Source organism: Acomys minous, assembly GCF_964271855.1.
Source record: "Acomys minous genome assembly, chromosome: 3".
Taxonomy (NCBI): Eukaryota; Metazoa; Chordata; class Mammalia; order Rodentia; family Muridae; genus Acomys; species Acomys minous.
The window spans coordinates 31,684,916-31,702,470 of record NC_140485.1 but is presented as its reverse complement, the minus strand read 5'-3'; the positions used below and the strand labels follow the sequence as shown (position 1 = coordinate 31,702,470).

At 38.9% G+C, this 17,555-nt stretch overlaps 1 protein-coding gene across 1 annotated transcript in view; it reads left to right on the top strand.

The window, feature by feature from the left end:
• SPRED1 (sprouty related EVH1 domain containing 1) overlaps positions 1-17,555 on the top strand; it is a 75,782-nt gene that overhangs the window by 19,554 nt on the left and 38,673 nt on the right. Inside the window, exon 2 of the mRNA XM_084775920.1 lies at positions 17,236-17,410. Coding sequence (XP_084632046.1) covers positions 17,236-17,410 — 175 coding nt within the window. The remainder of the gene's footprint in view (positions 1-17,235; positions 17,411-17,555) is intronic.

Here is a 17,555-nt window from a genome sequence, read left to right as displayed (position 1 = left end):
ATATACAGGGTCTACAGCTCTCTCCCTGTGCACTTTTTGAAATGATATATGTAGCATATACAGTAAAAGCATAAAATAATTCCCCTATTAAATTTAAAGCTTATCTGTTTAGTGCTTTTCCCACTACCAGACACTGTGTGAGCTTACTAATTGATCATCAGCACAGTGTCGTCATATTAACTCAGCCTCTATTTCCAAAACAGCTGCTGGAGTCTGCCTTACAAGAAAGTACCTGCTTGTACCTCTCAGGGGGCCTTCTGGAACCTTAGGTTTCCTGCATAGAACATTGATGTGAGATGCAGCGGAACATAGCAATGATGTACAGCGGGCTGGAGAGATGGCTCAGAGGTTAAGAGCACTGACTGCTCTTCCAGAGGTCCTGAGTTCAATTCTCAGCAACCACATGGTGGCTCACAACCATCTAGAATGAGATATGATGCCCTCTTCTGCCCTGCTGGTGTGCATGCAGGCAGAACACTGTACACATAATAATAAATCTTTAAACAAACAAACCAATGATGTATAGCAAATATACTGTAGTGCTGTCCTGCAACAAGCCACATGGGGTAGATAGACTGTAGATGGTATGACATTAATTCTTTGCTTAGAATATTTGGCAACCTTTAATGCAGAGGTCAGAGCCAATTGAAAATGCATGGAAGTACGCCTTAGGGACCCAAGCTTTGGGGGCACACTGGGGACACAGTATGCCTATAAAATAGACCATTTGGTTTTTCTGACCAATTTTTCCGCCTGTTATCCTAACTATATTTCTCAGCAATATTTCATCAATTTGGCTCCCTCCCCACTTTTTACTTTAATGTGCAAGGCAGCATTTTTCTTTTTTAAGTGTAAATTTTAATGTTTTCCTACTCAAAAAGTATTTTTTATTAGTAAAGAGCAATCTTCTTTTTTAGCATGTGTGATCTGGTCTGTCTGTATCTTACAGCATTGTTTTCTCACCTGAAAATCTTTCTTGTGGTCTTTGTCTAAGGGAATCCTTTATCAGGAAAATCCCGTCTTCCTCCTTGTTAATATTACTCTACTTTTCCTTTGCCTCCTCTGGGACACAAAGCACCTAGTTCTGGAAAGACCGAAGTCTCTAAGATCAGAGATGTTTTACTCTTACACACATTGAGAAGTGTCCATATTGAATGGCTTTTGCTTGGCTTATAAGAATGTTCCTGCTTGTACATCTATGTATCATTAAAGAGCCTTCTGTAGCCTCCCTCCCTCCAAAAAAAAGGATACTTCTGGAATCTTATGTTTTCATGGCACAGAACAAAGTTAGCCTAGAAAAGGAACACTCCACCTTAGCAGCTGTCTTAGGAATGGAGGTTGAGTAATACTATATTGAAATTTTTCTTTGCTTACAACTAAACTTTCATAAAATATTTTACTGTCTTAATAGAGACTGATATGACATGTTAACAAACCAGTATGAAAGTTGGGGCTTTTCATAGTTTTCTTTAATTTTCTCAGTGATTGTATATTGAACATCTACTCTCTCAAATAATACTGTATACGATACAATAGAAAGACCCACTTTACATGGGTCATTAACCATGTTATTAGGAGACGGACACAGCTATTAAATTAGATTATTTCAGTCATATGTATTAGGATGGCAACATGTCAGTATTACTTTGGGGAGAAATCATTAGCTGATACTGAAGAATAAAGCATTCAGTTAGTTGTATAGTTCCAGGGTAATCAAGTGGAGACACTGGGTTAAAAGAAAGCTGCCTAAGGAATAGCAGATGCTGTGTGGTTGAAATACAGTGAGGGAGCATTGTGGGTAGTAAGAACGTAGGCCCTACACATGAGTTTCCTGGGGCTTTTCCGTTTTGGCTTTAATGTTGAAAGTTTATATATTCACCACTGAAATGAAAGAAAAAAACATTGGCACTAAGTTAAGCTGAGTCACTAGGATAGAGTGATGTTTCTTAATTATATTGTCTACAGATTCTGAAGTGTGCTAGATTTAAATAGTTTTTATTGCTCTATAGTTTTAGAAAAGATAACTGAGTGGACATGATGTCTCATACCTGTGATCCTGGTATTTCTGAGGCTGAGTCAGGTTGCTGTGTTTGGAGGTAGCCAGGCTATGGAGTGAGTTCCAGACCAGCCTGCACGACAGTATCATACCTAGTCTCAAAAACAAACCTAAGGCCAGCTTCATGCATAAGGAAAAGATGGCAAAAACATGTATATCTCTACAGTGCTGAAGAGTCATTACTACTTACCTTAAGGTAAAGTGGAAAGTGGAGTGCAGTTGGTCCATGTGTGAGGAACCAGGAGCTTTCACATAAGCAAGATGTCCAACTTCTCTGAGTGAAACCTTCCCAATACTGAGCATCCACTCCCACAAGGCAGCAGCTGTACTGAAGTGCTGCCTCCCGCACTGATATGTTACCCAGCTCAAAGCTGCTTTCTTTGCTTTTGTGACACAGGTGTGTAGGCCACTGAGAAAATGCAAATGTTTATTTATAGCTACTAGTTCTTTTGTACAAAGCAGATTCTAAAGCGATTTGGATTAACAAAAGATGACAGAATCTGCATTTTATAACACAATTCATTATTGCTTGCGACTGAAGAAATGAGTGTCCCACATTTATTGTGCCAGTTTATTGCATCTGATTCAAATTATATTTCAACATAGGATTTACTTCTGATTTTTAAGTAAAACCACTGTCTTGAGTTTACTTACATTTTAAGTACCTTCCTATATTAAGTATCATGACTCCTATCACTGACTTTTAATTTTAAAAGGAGTATTTCTCCCAAAGGTTAGCCTGGCTTACAATCTTTTTCATAGGCTTTTGATCTACTTCTAAAGTTTCCATTAAATACATAGTATATAAAAACGTCAGAGTAAACCGCCTCATAAATTTGATGGTAATTTACAAATATTTCATTATTAAAGTTAGTTGTATTTGAGTACTTTGATAGGAGCTGTGCATTATTATCTTGGGTACCTGATACTTAATGTATTGTTTTTTGTGTGTGCATATGTGCAAACACGTGTGGAAAGGCTAGAGGTCAATAATCTAGTGATTGATTTTCACTTTATTTTTTGAGACACAGTGCCTTACGGAACTCGGAGCTCACTGTTACTGAGCTAGATTGGCTGACCACCTCGACACAGTGATCCTTCCATTTTTGCTTCCCCAGTGCTGGAGTCACAGGTGCACATTACTGTGCCCACCCATTTATGAGGTTGCTGAGGATCCAAACTCAGGTCTTATTATTTGTGTAGCAAGCACTTTACCAACTAAGCCTTAATAGTTTATTTTTAAAAATCCAGTGAATTTGCTTGCCCTATTGTAAACACAAACAAACAGACAAACATGTCACATGGATAGGCGCGGTCACTCGGGCTCTCTGTTTCTACCTTTGGATAATCTTAGCACTCATCATGAGCGTGCTTTGTCGCTTTGGGCCAGTGGTGAGAAGGGCATGTCATGGAACAAAGCTGCTCACCCTATGGGAGGAAGAGTGTAGGATAGGAGAGAGTTTCTATCTGTTTTCCAAGTAGCACCCCAGGCTGGTGACCAAGTCATATACCATGCCGAATGCTTATTGTAGGTTAGCAGTTGCTCTGCACAAAGTCCTTACAGGTTTGTAGTCTTGGAGATTATTTAATTCCTGCAGTTTTTGTCTCACTCATTTGTTTCTTAATGCTTATCCTGCCTGAGCTTTGCTGAAAGGCATAGATCTAGAATTCTACCTTCTAGCTCTGTCCATGAACACACTGCTGTATTCACAAGCAGTATTAAAATAGTATCCGGATTCAAATAGCATCTTCCTAGCTGCCTTTCTATCTTTGCTTTCTGGTTATTCCAAGCTTTCTTGATTCTATTTTTTAGTGTAATTATTCTTAGATTTTAATCATATTCCCCAGCATAGAAGGCTAGAATAATTTCTTTTTTTTTTTTTTTAAATATATAAGGCCGTCTACCAGTAAGTTCTTCAGTTGAACTCATTTTACTTGTTATTCTGGATCTTCCATCTCATGCTTGGATAGTTTATATTGTACTTTATATCTTGCACCATGTTGTCACAGTGTCCATTTCTAATGTTAGTCTGCCAGGCGCACCTGGACTCTTCACCTGTAGAGGACCCCCCCCCCCTTTTACTCTCTTCAGCACTTCATTCCCTCTTCACGCTCACGTTTTCTTCATTAAGTGAAAGTGTGTTTGATTCAGGAATTAGCAAATAAACTAAGATAGATAGAAAAGTTAATTAGACAGTAGAACTCAGTTCGAGAATTTTTTAACAATAAGAGAAATTTTTTAGTACTGGAAGGATTTTATGAACTTAGAACTGATGAGGTGGTGGTCAGTGAAGAACGCTTATCTAGAACCAAATTTTAAATGAGGTTCAATCTATTTTAAAAAATAAGTCCCTTTGTTTTGAAGCTTTTTTTTTTTTTGCTATACTTGAGAACCTACATTGCAGAGAATGTGTGAAATTTCTCACTGTCATTTATATACTGTACCTACACATGGATAGTTGTATGTTTGTGTATTATGCATATGTACAATATGTATATTACTGAGTGCAAGAGAGTCCTCTGTACCTTCACCAAAGAAATCCAGTAGTCTGAAACTCTGAAGAATGAGATAAAATGATTTATTTGTGTGCTTTGCTAGTGTTTATGTAAATGTAAATACATTTTTTGATTGGATATGAGAGGTAGTTTAAAGCTTTATGCTATGTTTCTTTTTTGTCTGTGCTGAGCAATGAAACCCAGGGCTGCCAGCTTGAGGGGCACATGCCCCACCACTGAGGTACTGAACGTAATGAGTCTTTATCCTATGACTTAGGAACACTTATGTATGAAATTAGGTCAGTGGAAATAAAAGAGTTAATTTAAGGATCCCTCACTGCAAGAAGAGCTTCATTATTGTAGTCTACCAGGGAATGCTTCCAGAAAAGATTGTATTGTCCTAACCAAAGGATCTCTTCTTTAAAACAAATCAGCCACCAGACTTCATCTTTTAAAGGCTTCGTTCAAGTCAGGGCAGTGTGTATCCTGGCTTTCCATTCTCAAAGCCTATCCTGTGCTAGCTCTCATCTGGCCAAATTTGTCAAAACTGTAGCTCGCTCTCTGCTTTTAGACCCAATTTGCTCATATTTCAGAGTATACTATCACAATATCCTTTTCTTCCTCTTATTTTTGCCTCTTCTAGTGACTTGTTTTTTGAAACAAGATTACTTGTAGCTTATGCGGTGACTTGGCTAGGAATTCAACCTGACCTTGAATTCCTGAAGTGTTGAAGGATTATTAATATTTAATATTGATTCATATAATTATTAAGTTGGCAGTTATTCCATAACCCGCTATTATTTTTAATAAGCTTAATGCACTACAGCTGGGCACATACCAACCCTTTAAGCTATCTTGTCTGCTTCCCTGCCAAAACCCTCATCAATACTTGCACGTTTTCTATTTGGGCTGCCTCTCCTGGATTTTCTTTTGTGTGAAGACTTTAGTTCAGGTTGATGGTTTTTTGATTCTTTAGTTTACCTGCTAACAATCCATTAAGAGTGGAGAGATGACATTAGAGTATTATAAAAAATAGTAGCATATAGATGTTAAATGCATAGAATTCACAAACAAGAGAAGCCTTCATAGCCGTAGCCAAGATGTGAGATTCTTTTGAGTTATTATATCAGAGAAAAGAGCGTTCTCTAGGAGAAAATACAAAAGTAAGAATATTCATTTATTTTTGAGTACATCAGTTTCTAAAAAAGAGCATTACAATACCTTCTTTCTCTGTAATATCCCTTTATATTTAAAGTTTTTTAAAAATTTTAATGTATATGTGTCTGTACCATATGTGTATAGTGCTACAGAAGCCGGAAGGGGGTGTCAGATCCCCTGAGAGTAGATTTATAAAGGGTTGTGAGCTGCCATTTGGGTGCTGGGACTCAGACCCAGGTCCCCTGGAAGAACAGCCAGTGTTCTGAACTGCTCAGCCATCTCTCCAGCCCCTCCCTTTGCATTTTAAAACTAACTTCCAGTATTGTATCTATTAATTTACTTTCATGTAATTACAGAGCAGTCGTCAGAATTAACATGAGCTGTTTGAACTAACAAATGTAGGCCAGGTTAGCCTTGATGATAATAGTTGCCCCCCACCATTGACTTGCTATTTGCTTGGTCACTATACCTGTATAGTTTTAACAGAGTTGATTCTGGGTACATCTCACTTAGTCTTTGGTGTTTATGTTTGATGTAACATACTCACCATTTTCAGTGCTGCCTTGAATTGCTACTGTAGGACATTAAATTTTCAGTAAAAATTAAATCGATTTATATTGCATTTAAGGGGAAGAAGTGTTTAAAATTTCAAAGGTCCCACAGTCCCACAGTTTCTATTTCCAGATTAGTGTGGCCTCTTAAGAGGAAGTTTCTAAACTGCCTTCTGTGCATGAAATGTTAGCAACATTATGTAACTGTGCGAACACCACTGAAGAGTGCTAAGTTCTGACTAAATTCTCATTTGCCTGTTTAAGTGACCTTGTAGTGCCCACATGCCAAAGTCACTCTTGAGAGGTCTTGAGAAGAAGAATGTTAGCCACATTTTATGTCTCCTTTATCTGTTTCTGTTACTCTTATCTTCACCTATTCAGGTATTTATTGACTGTCTGCAGGTACCTGTAAGACTTCAGGTGTTGACCGTGTTTTAGAACACCCGGATGGTGGTTTTCAATACTCCATGAGAACTTACTCCGTTTCCTCCTTGTTAGTCTGTTGGTGAATCTGGGTCCCTGCCACTGAGTTCCTATCTTTGTTGTATTCCTAGTTTGATTGCATACCCTTAAGGCTGGCAGCTTATAGCTAGCTCACTCAGCCTACCTGCATTAAATGACAAGATGTTACATGGACTCTTATCATGTGTATAGCTAAATATTTGTCCCTACATGAATTTGGAAAAGTAAGTGCTTTTCATCTTTGCTAAGTGAATGACTATGATGAACCCTAGAGACTATCACAGTGTTTTTCAGGAATCCTAGAAATTCAATGGAGCAAGTTTTTCTGGCTTTCTTAGCAAAAGCCATCTTCTAAAATCGAGAGTAAAAGGACTTCCCTTCTCAGGATGATCCTCAAAATTCTTTGACCAGTGAACTATCACCAAATGCTGTAGCTACTACCCCATGTAGCCAGGAAAGTACTATTTCATCCTACCTATAAGCCCACAATTGTCCTTAAGGCCTCTCTCGTAACATAGATAATACACATTATAATGACTGAGCAATACTTATGTTACTAACAACACAGAAATGAGAATAGACGTGTGTGGCTTTGTAATAAAGAATTTCTCAGATAGCTATATTAATCTAAGTTAGAAAAGGGAGCAGCACCTGTATTTTGCTTTAAGTATTATTAAGCATACTAGCCATCTAGTTATCTGAGTCTTGGATTCACACCCTACTTGATGGAAACTTTTACATAATAATTCCTTCTCCTGTTTGTTTCTTCCTAGCTCCTCTTAGAAGTCTACCCTTTATACATCCCATGGGAAAGTGTCAGCTTTTCTTCAGGCAAGACCTTGCTCGAGCTGCCTGTGTAGTTTCCACAGAACAGCTACCGTATCTTGTGAGATATGCCCAGGACCTTTGGAAGGAGCGTATGATTGGTGCTCTAGGAAATAGTATGGGAACGACTGCAGGACCAGGCTACATGGGAGCAAGTTAGTAGGGCATGGAGCGTTATAGGCAGTAAGTAGGCGGGAGCAGAGGCATCTCTACTTCCAAGTTGTTAAAGGGGGCGTGCATTATGTGGAGAGTTTGGATATCACGGAAGGAAGCAAGCAATTGGATTTGCTGAGTAAAAGAATGTTCACATTTCAAATTTTATTGCATATTTATAGATTATCTAAAACCTACTGTACTAATTTATATTTTACTATTTTCACTGTCTTCTGAGCTAGCAAATGTGTTGGCATGTGATCATCTTTAGATGGCCTATGGATGTTATTCATAATCTTATTTTTTCCTTTGAGCTAACTTCCTCATGTTTACTGATATTTGGAGTTAATTACCTTCTCATTTTCTTGTCTTTTTTTTTTTTTTTTTAGTTCTTTGAACATTTCATACATGTATAGTTTTGGAGTTTTTGTTTTTTAGAGGAATGCCTTCTTTTGTTTGCTTGTTTGCATGTATTATTTGTGGCAAAGAGAATAAATAGTGTATTTTCCATTTCTCCCCTGCCTTCAAAAGGCTCTTACCCTAAGCTCTGAAATGCATACTTATACAAGCAACCTTGAAAGTGTGACTGAAGTTAGCATTACGTTGGAGCGCTTGGATGACCTCAGTGGGCCCAGTCCGATCCCATAGATTTCTAAAAGTGGCAGAATTTCCCCCAACTGTGGAACTGTGATCAGAGAGTAGTGATGGAAGATTCATACAAAAGTAGTATTCCTCGTTTTGATGGGGGAGAGGGCTGTAAACTGAAGAATGTTAATGGCTTCTAGGAGCTGTTTCTCTCCTAGAGCCTCTTGAAAGGAGTACAGCATTGCTAATACCTTGGGGGTTTGCCCAGTAAAATTATGAACTTTCAAGTCACAGAGCAGTCGTTATTTTTTTTTTTAATATCAATAGTGACAGAAAACTGTATGTAGTCAGGCATGGTGGCACACGCCTTTAATCCCAGTACTCAGGGGAATCTCTGAGTTCGAGGCCAGTCTGGTCTACAAAGTGAGTCCAGGACAGCCAGGGCTACACAGAGAAACCCTGTCTCCAAAAAAACAAAAACAAAAAAGAGAACTGTGAGTTTGTGAGCATGTACATGCATCTCTCTCTCTCTCTCTCTCTCTCTCTCTCTCTCTCTCTCTCTGTGTGTGTGTGTGTGTGTGTGTGTGTGTGAGAGAGAGAGAGAATCAGTTTGCTGCTTGCTTTTTTCTTAAGCTCTGTATTGTTTATGGTGTTTGCTATGTAGGAGTATATAATACAGTCAAATTTATCTCTGTTTAATGTTCTATAATGTTTTTATTTCATGAGGAATTCTAGTATCAATGTTGGCTTCTCTTTACCCCACTTTTTTCCCTTGCTCTCTCATCATTTCTCCATGCTGGATCAACCTACGGTCTTGTGAATTCTAGGTATGTAGGCAAGAGATCAATGCCAGTTGTTTCCTTAATTGCTCTCCACCTTGTTTTATGGAGCATGGTGTCTTCCTGAGTCTGAAGCTCACTGACCTGCTAGCCTTGCTAGCCAGCAAGCCACAGGGATTGCCCTCTGTCCAATCTCGACAGTGCTAGGATTACCGGTACTTAAGTCCTCCTGCTGGTACAGCAAGTACTCTAAGACTCAGCTGTCTCCCATCGTTCTGCCATGTATTTTGCAGACAGGATCTCATTATGTGTAGCCCAGGTTGGCCTTGAGATCACTATCATTATTCTACTGTGTTCTTCAGATTTGCGATTTTGGCGTCATGTGCCAGCTGCCAGTTTCTAAGTATGTACTCACTCTGGCAAGTTGATGGTATTGTCAATCAGAACCTTGAATGGTTCATTCTAAAAAGGTAATTCAACACCTCTATTTATCTTTTAGATTAAAAAAAGAAAAGTGCTCCTCTTGAGGACTTCCTAGATGTCTGACTTGGCTACATGGGCTTCCATTCTGTTATAATTTGTGGCAGACTTAGAAAAGTGATCATTGCTTCTTAGCTATGATTATTAATCTTTACTCAAAGTTTTAAGAAGGCCAATGCCTCCTGGGTTTCTTCTACAAAACTATTTTAAATACAAATTGAGACATTTCCAGAATATGCATATTAGCCACCTGAGTTTGAGTAGACACAAGTGCATTTCACACCATATCTTACTTCTCACAATGCTGTGATAATAGGCATTATCCTACTTTGCAGGCCAGGAAAATGGGACAGGGAGAGCCTAAGGTTATAGCTTTTAACTGGTGGCATTGCTTTAAAACTTTAGATATTTGTATTGCAAAATGCAGTTTTAAAAATTAGAATATAAAGCCATGCGTGGTGGCCCACATCTTTAATTCCAGCATTCGGGAAGCAGAGGCAGGCGGATCACTGTGAGTTCAAAGCCAACCTGGTCTACAAAGCGAATCCAGGACAGCCAAGGCTAACACAGAGAAACCCTGTCTTGACAAAACAAAACAAAAAATTAGAATGTAGAAACAGTTTTTAAAAATCAGGTATCTGGGTCTACACTTCGATTCCATTGGTCAACAGAGAAGCCAGAAATACACATGGGAATAAAGACAGCATCTTCAGCAAATAGTACTGGTCAAACTGGATGGCTGTGTAAAGAATGTAAACACATTCATATTTATCACTCTGCACAAAACTCAACTTTAGATGCACCAAGGACCTCAATATAAGGCCAGATACCCTGCATCTGATAGAAGAAAAACGGGGAATAAAGTAGAGTTACCTGGGAAGAGGTTGTTACCTCAATTGCCCATAAAATTAGCTGGTGGACATGGCTGTGGGGAGTTTTCTTGATTCATAGTTGAGATGGGAAGGCCAGTCTCTCCATGCGTGGTATTCATGGGTTAGTCCTGAGCTGCATTAAGAAGCAGCTTCCTTCCATGGTCTCTGCTTTGTTCCTGCCTTGAGCTTTTGTCTTGACTTCCCTTGATGACAGATTGTAAGTATAAGCCAAATAAACCTTTTCCTACCCCAAGTTGGTTTTGGTCATTTTTTTAAAAAGGATTTATTTATTTATTTATTATGTATACATTGGTCTGCCTGCTTGTACTCCTGCAGACCAGAAAAGGGCATCAGATCACATTGTAGATGGTTGTGAGCCACCATGTGGTTGCTGGGAATTGAACTCAGGACCTCTGGAAGAGCAGTCAGTGCTCTTAACCGCTGAGCCATCTCTCCAGCCCTGGTCATTTTTTAAAAAGCAGACGTAAACATGCTAGGACACACAGATGTAAAGAACATAGAGATGCGTGCATATAAACATCCTGTGTTATGAGTTCTCTCCAATATATGCTATTCATTCTACTTTTTGAGAAAATTAGCCATTTTATGCTTATTTACAATACCTATGTTACATTTATATACTCCCACCACCTCTGTCTTCCTCCTCTTCCTCTTGCAGGAAGACACTCCTCTGGCTCCTCCTACACTCATGTCTCCCCTTCCCTTCCTTCCTTCCTTCTTTTCCTCTCCTCCCTTGACTTCCTCTCCCTTCCTGCCCTTGTCTTTCCTCACTCAGAGTGATTCCCTTTCCCTGAGACAGAAGACAGTGCTGCTCTGTGTGCATCAGACAGTCCCTCACCACATTTCTCTCCGTTCTTCACTTCCCACAGCCCTTTGGCTGCCAATGTTTCCTAGGCTTCAGTGGGCATGGCATACATACACCATTTGGACGTATTCAGCAGTCATGGGTCCCTGCTTTAAATATCACCCACTTCAGAAAGGCTTCTCTGACCAAGGCTAAGAGCTACATTAGTATATGCACAGAAACATAAATATTTAGAAGACCGTTTAGCTATGAGTTCCTAGGGCAGAACAACAGAAGATTCCCTCTCAGGCCTAAAACTTCACTGCCATAGACTTTGGAAGCCAAGACTTAGTATTGGATAGAATGCCATCTGACTTTGGATTGATGCTTAGTACCCGGGAATCGTTTATTCTACTTTTAAGCTTTAATATAGAAGAACAATTTGGACTTAGAACTTTCTAGTCATACTCAGCCCTTAATTTTCTTACTCAAGTGTAAAAATAACTGCCCTGAGGATGAGTACAGCAAAGGTCTGTGAACGATCTTTTTTAAACCCAAATTAATCTCCTCCCACGCTTACTGCATTTTGCATTCTTTTATCTCAGTAATGAGTAATAATCTTCAGCATAGTGTACAAGGCGTAATTATTGACTATTAAGCCAAATGTGTCTATAATCCCAGCACTCAGGAACCGAGGCAGAAGGTCCCAAGTTTGAGATAGACCCAGGCTACCTAGTGAGATCCTGCCCTTCCCTCTCCCAATAAAAGGGGTATTAGTGATCTCTGTTATGTCTTTGCCTGAGAGGCATGAAGCCTCTACAGGAAAGGAAATATAGTTTTCCTGTTATGTGTATGACATAAATAGTGCACACCAGTTACGTGAATAGATGAGTGAATTTTAGTGTGGTAGTTTTTTCAGTATCTGCCTTAGTATTTAAATGGTAAATGTGTACCTGAAATATGCCATGATGAATGCATTTAAAAAATACCCCCACACATGGGTTGGGTAGAGGAGACAGACAGCTAATTCTTATACTGAACATACCTCTTAGGAGTCCAGTCTAGGAGTTTTTAATTTGTGGGGAAAAGGGGTAGTTAATTATCTTTTACTATTGGAAAATGGTAGTTTTCCTCTCCTGTGTATAGATGGCTTTCACATCTTCAAGATTTTCTCCCATGCTCTTACATTTATTTCCCGTTGCTGCTGGGACAAATTACCACAGGCCCAGTGCCTTTAAGGCAGTAGAAATTTATTATATTGTTGCTTGGAAGCCAAAAATTGAAATAAGCTTTTAGTAAGCTCACATCAAGATTTGTGTCAGTTGATATACTAAAGAAGAGGATAGAGTCAAAGGCAGAGGAAAGAAAAACTAGGAAAACTACAAACAGGTGATTAGAAATACTTAGGAACTAGATCTGAGAGAAGCCAGAGCAGTACAAGAGATTCTGTTTTGTGTAGCCATGGTTCTTAAATTAATTGAAAAAGTTATGTGCTGTCCCTATAAAAGAAAATACACATATGGTTAAAGAGCTTTACGTTTTAATACAGGTATATATGTGTGTTTCTGGGGAAGGATGTGGCTAGGCTAATGAGATTTCTCAGTGACTGAGAGCTCTTAATATTTCAAAGGTCCCAGTCACCCATATTAGGTGGCTTGCAACAGCTCCGGGGCACCTGATTTCCTCTTCTGACCTCTGCAGACACTGCATTTATGCATGCACGCACGCGCACACACACACACACACACACACCCTCATTAATGTGCATATATACATAATCTGAAGAAAAAAAACCCAAAGTTCAAAGAAACACAGTTTGGGGAATTCATAGTACATTCCAAGTTATACAAATGGGACGTTAAGAATTTCTGATCTAAACAGCAAAATTCTTAATAGATAATATTCAAGCCCTATTACTAGGATAATAAATCTTTCGTATTAAATAAGCTTTACAGCATCCTTTGAAAGGTTGAAAAAAGGAATTGTCCGGCACAGGAGTGGAGATCACAGGAAACCTCCGGCAAATCTGTTTTCATCTTCTATTACATGGATCCTGGAGGTGAAACTGAGATCACACAGCTTAATGGCAAGCATCTTTACCCATTGAACCATCTCTCTAGCCCCGAGAAGTGGTAGGTAGAGGGACTCAAACATGAGTCCTATAAGAGCAGTGTTAAACAATGGAGTCATCTCTTTGCCTCCCATAGGATATATAAGTAAACCATAGTCTTTAGTACACTTGTAGGGAAGCAAAACCACAGTAATATTTCAAAAATGAAAATGAAACCAATGCCAGTCAGTTACAGTCCTGTACGAGTCAGTGTTGTGCCAGAGTGCTTGGTAACTTCTTTTTCCAGTTGCTTAATTAACAGAGTATTAACTTATAACAATAAGATCGGACACAGAACTCATTTAGCACGAACAGTTAACTTCTGTGCTAGTCATTTTCCCATGGCTGTGAAAATACATTAAAAAACTCTAAAGGAAGAAGTCGTACTTTGGCTTAGAATGTCAGAGGTCTCAGTAGGTGATCATTTGACTGAGGCACTTTGGGTCTGTGGTGGGGAACTCATCCCTTCTAACAGAGCTTCTTAACTCCTAGTGGGCAAGGAGGCAAAGAGGGGAAAGGAGCAGGGGTATTACTATGTCCTCTAGGGCCTGCTCCTCACTTCCTCAGGCTAGTCTTACTTGGAAAGTTTCAGCTCCTAAGAGTATCAGCTGAGTACCAAGCCTTTAACACATAAGCCTCCAGGGGGCAGTGTTCCTTTTCTGGAGATGACAGGGGTTAAGGCAGAGACATAGAACTGGACTCTGCTGAGACAAGAAGTTTTCCTGTTTCTTGTCTAGTTTTCAGAACTATTGAAGAAAAATCTCATCCAGAACTAAAGAAGATAAATCTATTCGTTAGATTACTCAGTCTTGTGTTATACTGTAGTTGCTAATTCTACTACTGTCCTGTAGTTGTTCAAATGAGCAGAGATCAGGAGTTTAAATACCATACTGGTATAATTTAAAACCAAAAAAGAAAGCAAGAAAATCCTTTAAGAGCTCCTTCATTTGCCTTAAAGAAGCTAGCCTTGAGAAGCTGTTCATAATGCAACCTTTGTGCCCCTGGCTTTGAGCAGTTCTAAGGGGAGGATTGGCAAGAGACTAAAGAGCTAAATAGTAAAAGGCATAGATGTAGTAGTTCCCTGCGAAGCAGTCCCATCACCTCACGCTGACTAAAGCAATAGAAAGTCATCACTGCTTGGTTTAGGATAACCAGAATGTAATTTCAGTTTTAAATGTTTTGTTGTCATCTACTTAAATAATAGCGTTTACTATGTGTGAGGCGCTGTTTGCTTGCAATGAAGATGGGTGCTATTATTTTGAACACAAGGCATAGAAGCTTTGGTGTCTTTTCAAAGATCTCAGAGCCAGTACATGGCTAAACCTAGATGCAAATTAAGGACATTTAACTAGAATTATCACTATTTTTTTCTTTTTTAAATAGAGTCTCACTGTGTAGCCTTGGTTGGAATGGAACTTGATATGTTGACTACATTAGGCTAGGTTCAGTCCTACAAAGTTCCAAATGCCTCTGCTTCCTGAGTACTAGGGTTAAAGGTGTGTGCCATCATGGTCAACCAAATTCTCTTAACCACAGTACAGGGCAGTATAATAGTCTTTGCCAGAAGACTTGTGTCCAGAATATATAAAAAGCTTCTAAGTGTGTGTGTGTGTGTGTGTGTTTGTGTATCTATGTATATGATTTAATGGGCAAGCTGGGCATGTTGGCACATACTTCTAATCCCAGCACTCAGGCAGAGGCAGGTGGATCTCTGTGAGAGGTCAAGCTGCTCTACATAGGTCAGTCTGGGTTAGCCAGGGCCACACAATGAGACTTCTTTTGGGGAGGGGGGATTTAAAAAGAAGATAAGTAAATGGCCAAACGAAATGATGTTAACTATCATTCATCTTCAAAGAAACAATTAAAACAAGAATAGTTGACAAATGGGACTATAATGTATACAGTCCAATAAGATTTAAAATACTAAAAACATCAGGCATTAGTAGGATATGGAACCCATGAAGCTGTCAGTTTTGATGAAGTGTATAATTACAATTAAAACTACTTTGGAAACAATTTGTTAACGTCCTACGTGGTTACACATGCAGCTGCCTTGTGACCTAATAATTGCATTTCTAGGTAATTAAGAGAAATGAAAGCATTGCTAATACAAGACTTTCATAGGTCCTTGTCAGCTACATAGTGAGTTCTAGGCTAGCCTGAGTTATGTAAGACCCTCTCATTAAATTTAAAAAGATCTGTGTAAGAGCTTGATCATAGTTTCCAAACTGGAATATCTAAGTTCCTCTTAGTGTAAGAAAAAATTAATAATGATTCAACTAGGGGACTATTTAACAAAATCCGCAAAATGGACTTCTGATCCATGTAGCAGAACAAATAAAAGAAAAGTATAATGATAATACTTCTTGCTTCAATTTATATGAAGGCTTAGCATGGGCCAAACTGTGTGGATGTTATATATAAAAACAGAAAGAAGGAAAGGGGATTCTCTGGTGTGGCAGAAATGGTATAACTTAATTTCCATGGTGGTCCTACATACCTTTAGTCTGTGTGGTCTCTGACAAGATAAAGCATAAATGGGATGCAGTGTCATCCACAAACATTACTTTCTTTCTCACACTTGAGGAGGATGAGAAGCTTATCTGTTGCGGGTCCACTTCCAGGGCCATAGGTGACTGACACCCTTCTGGCTTTGTCGTTACATGGGAGAAAAAATGAGGTAGCTTTTTAGAGTTTGTCTTCTAAGGCTGCTCACAACAATCGTGAGGGCTTTGGCTTCATGACTCAAATATTCCACCTTTGGGTTTAGACAGCAACACATTTTTGAGGGACATAAACACCTATAACAAGCTGCATATGTACACATCTGTAGACTTTCGTGATGCCTCCGTATTTAAAATGGATGTATACTAATATGCATGAACTCACCTCAGTAAAATAATAAAGATTTACATGGTAGAGGTTAAAGGGATTAAAGAGAAGAAGAAATTATATTTTATAATTTTTAAAAATTAAAAACAATGGAAACATTAACAAAAGCAAGCAAGAGCTTTTGGACAAGAGCAGTACAGCATGAATGACAAGCAGCTTAGCACATGCAGGGCTGCACTAAGAAACATACACTGCTGATCACTAACCCTAGGCCTTAAGCTGTACCCAGTGTACTGTATTTCCCTAGCATGCTTTTCTGAGTCTGTGAGACTCATTATGCAGAGTTAGAAAGGATTTATTAATAATCAATAAAGTTTCACAAATGAAGGCTCACATTTCAGCTGTATAGGACACTTAATGCATTAAATAAATATCCTAGATTTTATGTAAAGAGCCATTGTTAATTTGGTGAGAGTATTATGAAATGGACTTAGTCTCTTTGGACTACACGAAATATTTCCACAGATACATTTGATTGATGAATAAACAGGACATTTATCCCTCTATTATTTATAAAAATGGTGTAGGCTCCCCATTGCTAGGAGAAAATTTTAAACATGAGCGTCTAAGCCTAAGCATGTTTGTTTCAGCATTTTGTTTATAATATAGTCCAGAACAGCTGGGAATTTAGAAACAATGAGTTAATGCAGCAATAATTTGTCCTTGTAATGTCGCAGCAAATGACTACACATAAGCAAGGTGGCAAGTTCCTTATGGGATCCATGATGACATGTGTAGGGTGATCCAGATATGCTCTGTCAACCAAAATGTATTGAAAAATGAGTGCTATCGTCTTATTTTGAGCTCAACGTTCAGAAGAACGACCCTCAGTTTGTGTGTTCCCCCCTTTCAGTTAGGTCTTTACCCTGTGGGTTATTATGGAAGTAAGTATAGAGTCACCAGTTATTACGTAGTAATTAGTGTTGTCTTTGGCTTCTCAAACAAGACCAACAGACTGGCTTTCTTGTTGTTTATGAAAGAGCTAATTCCTGATCTTTGCATCTGTTTTAGTAATAGTTATGCACGAGTGCGAGCTGTGGTGATGACCAGAGATGACTCAAGCGGTGGATGGCTACCACTCGGAGGGAGCGGACTGAGCAGCGTCACTGTCTTCAGAGTCCCTCATCAGGAAGAGAATGGCTGTGCAGACTTTTTTATCCGTGGCGAGAGACTCAGGGACAAAATGGTAATGACTGATATGGGTATCACCTTAACTTTAGGAAATTTTCTGAAAAATGAATTATCTGTTTAAAATTCTAACTGGTACATCATTTATGTGAGAGTTAATTTTGCATGTGACTCAGTGATTATTTCTTGGGAATTTTTTAATG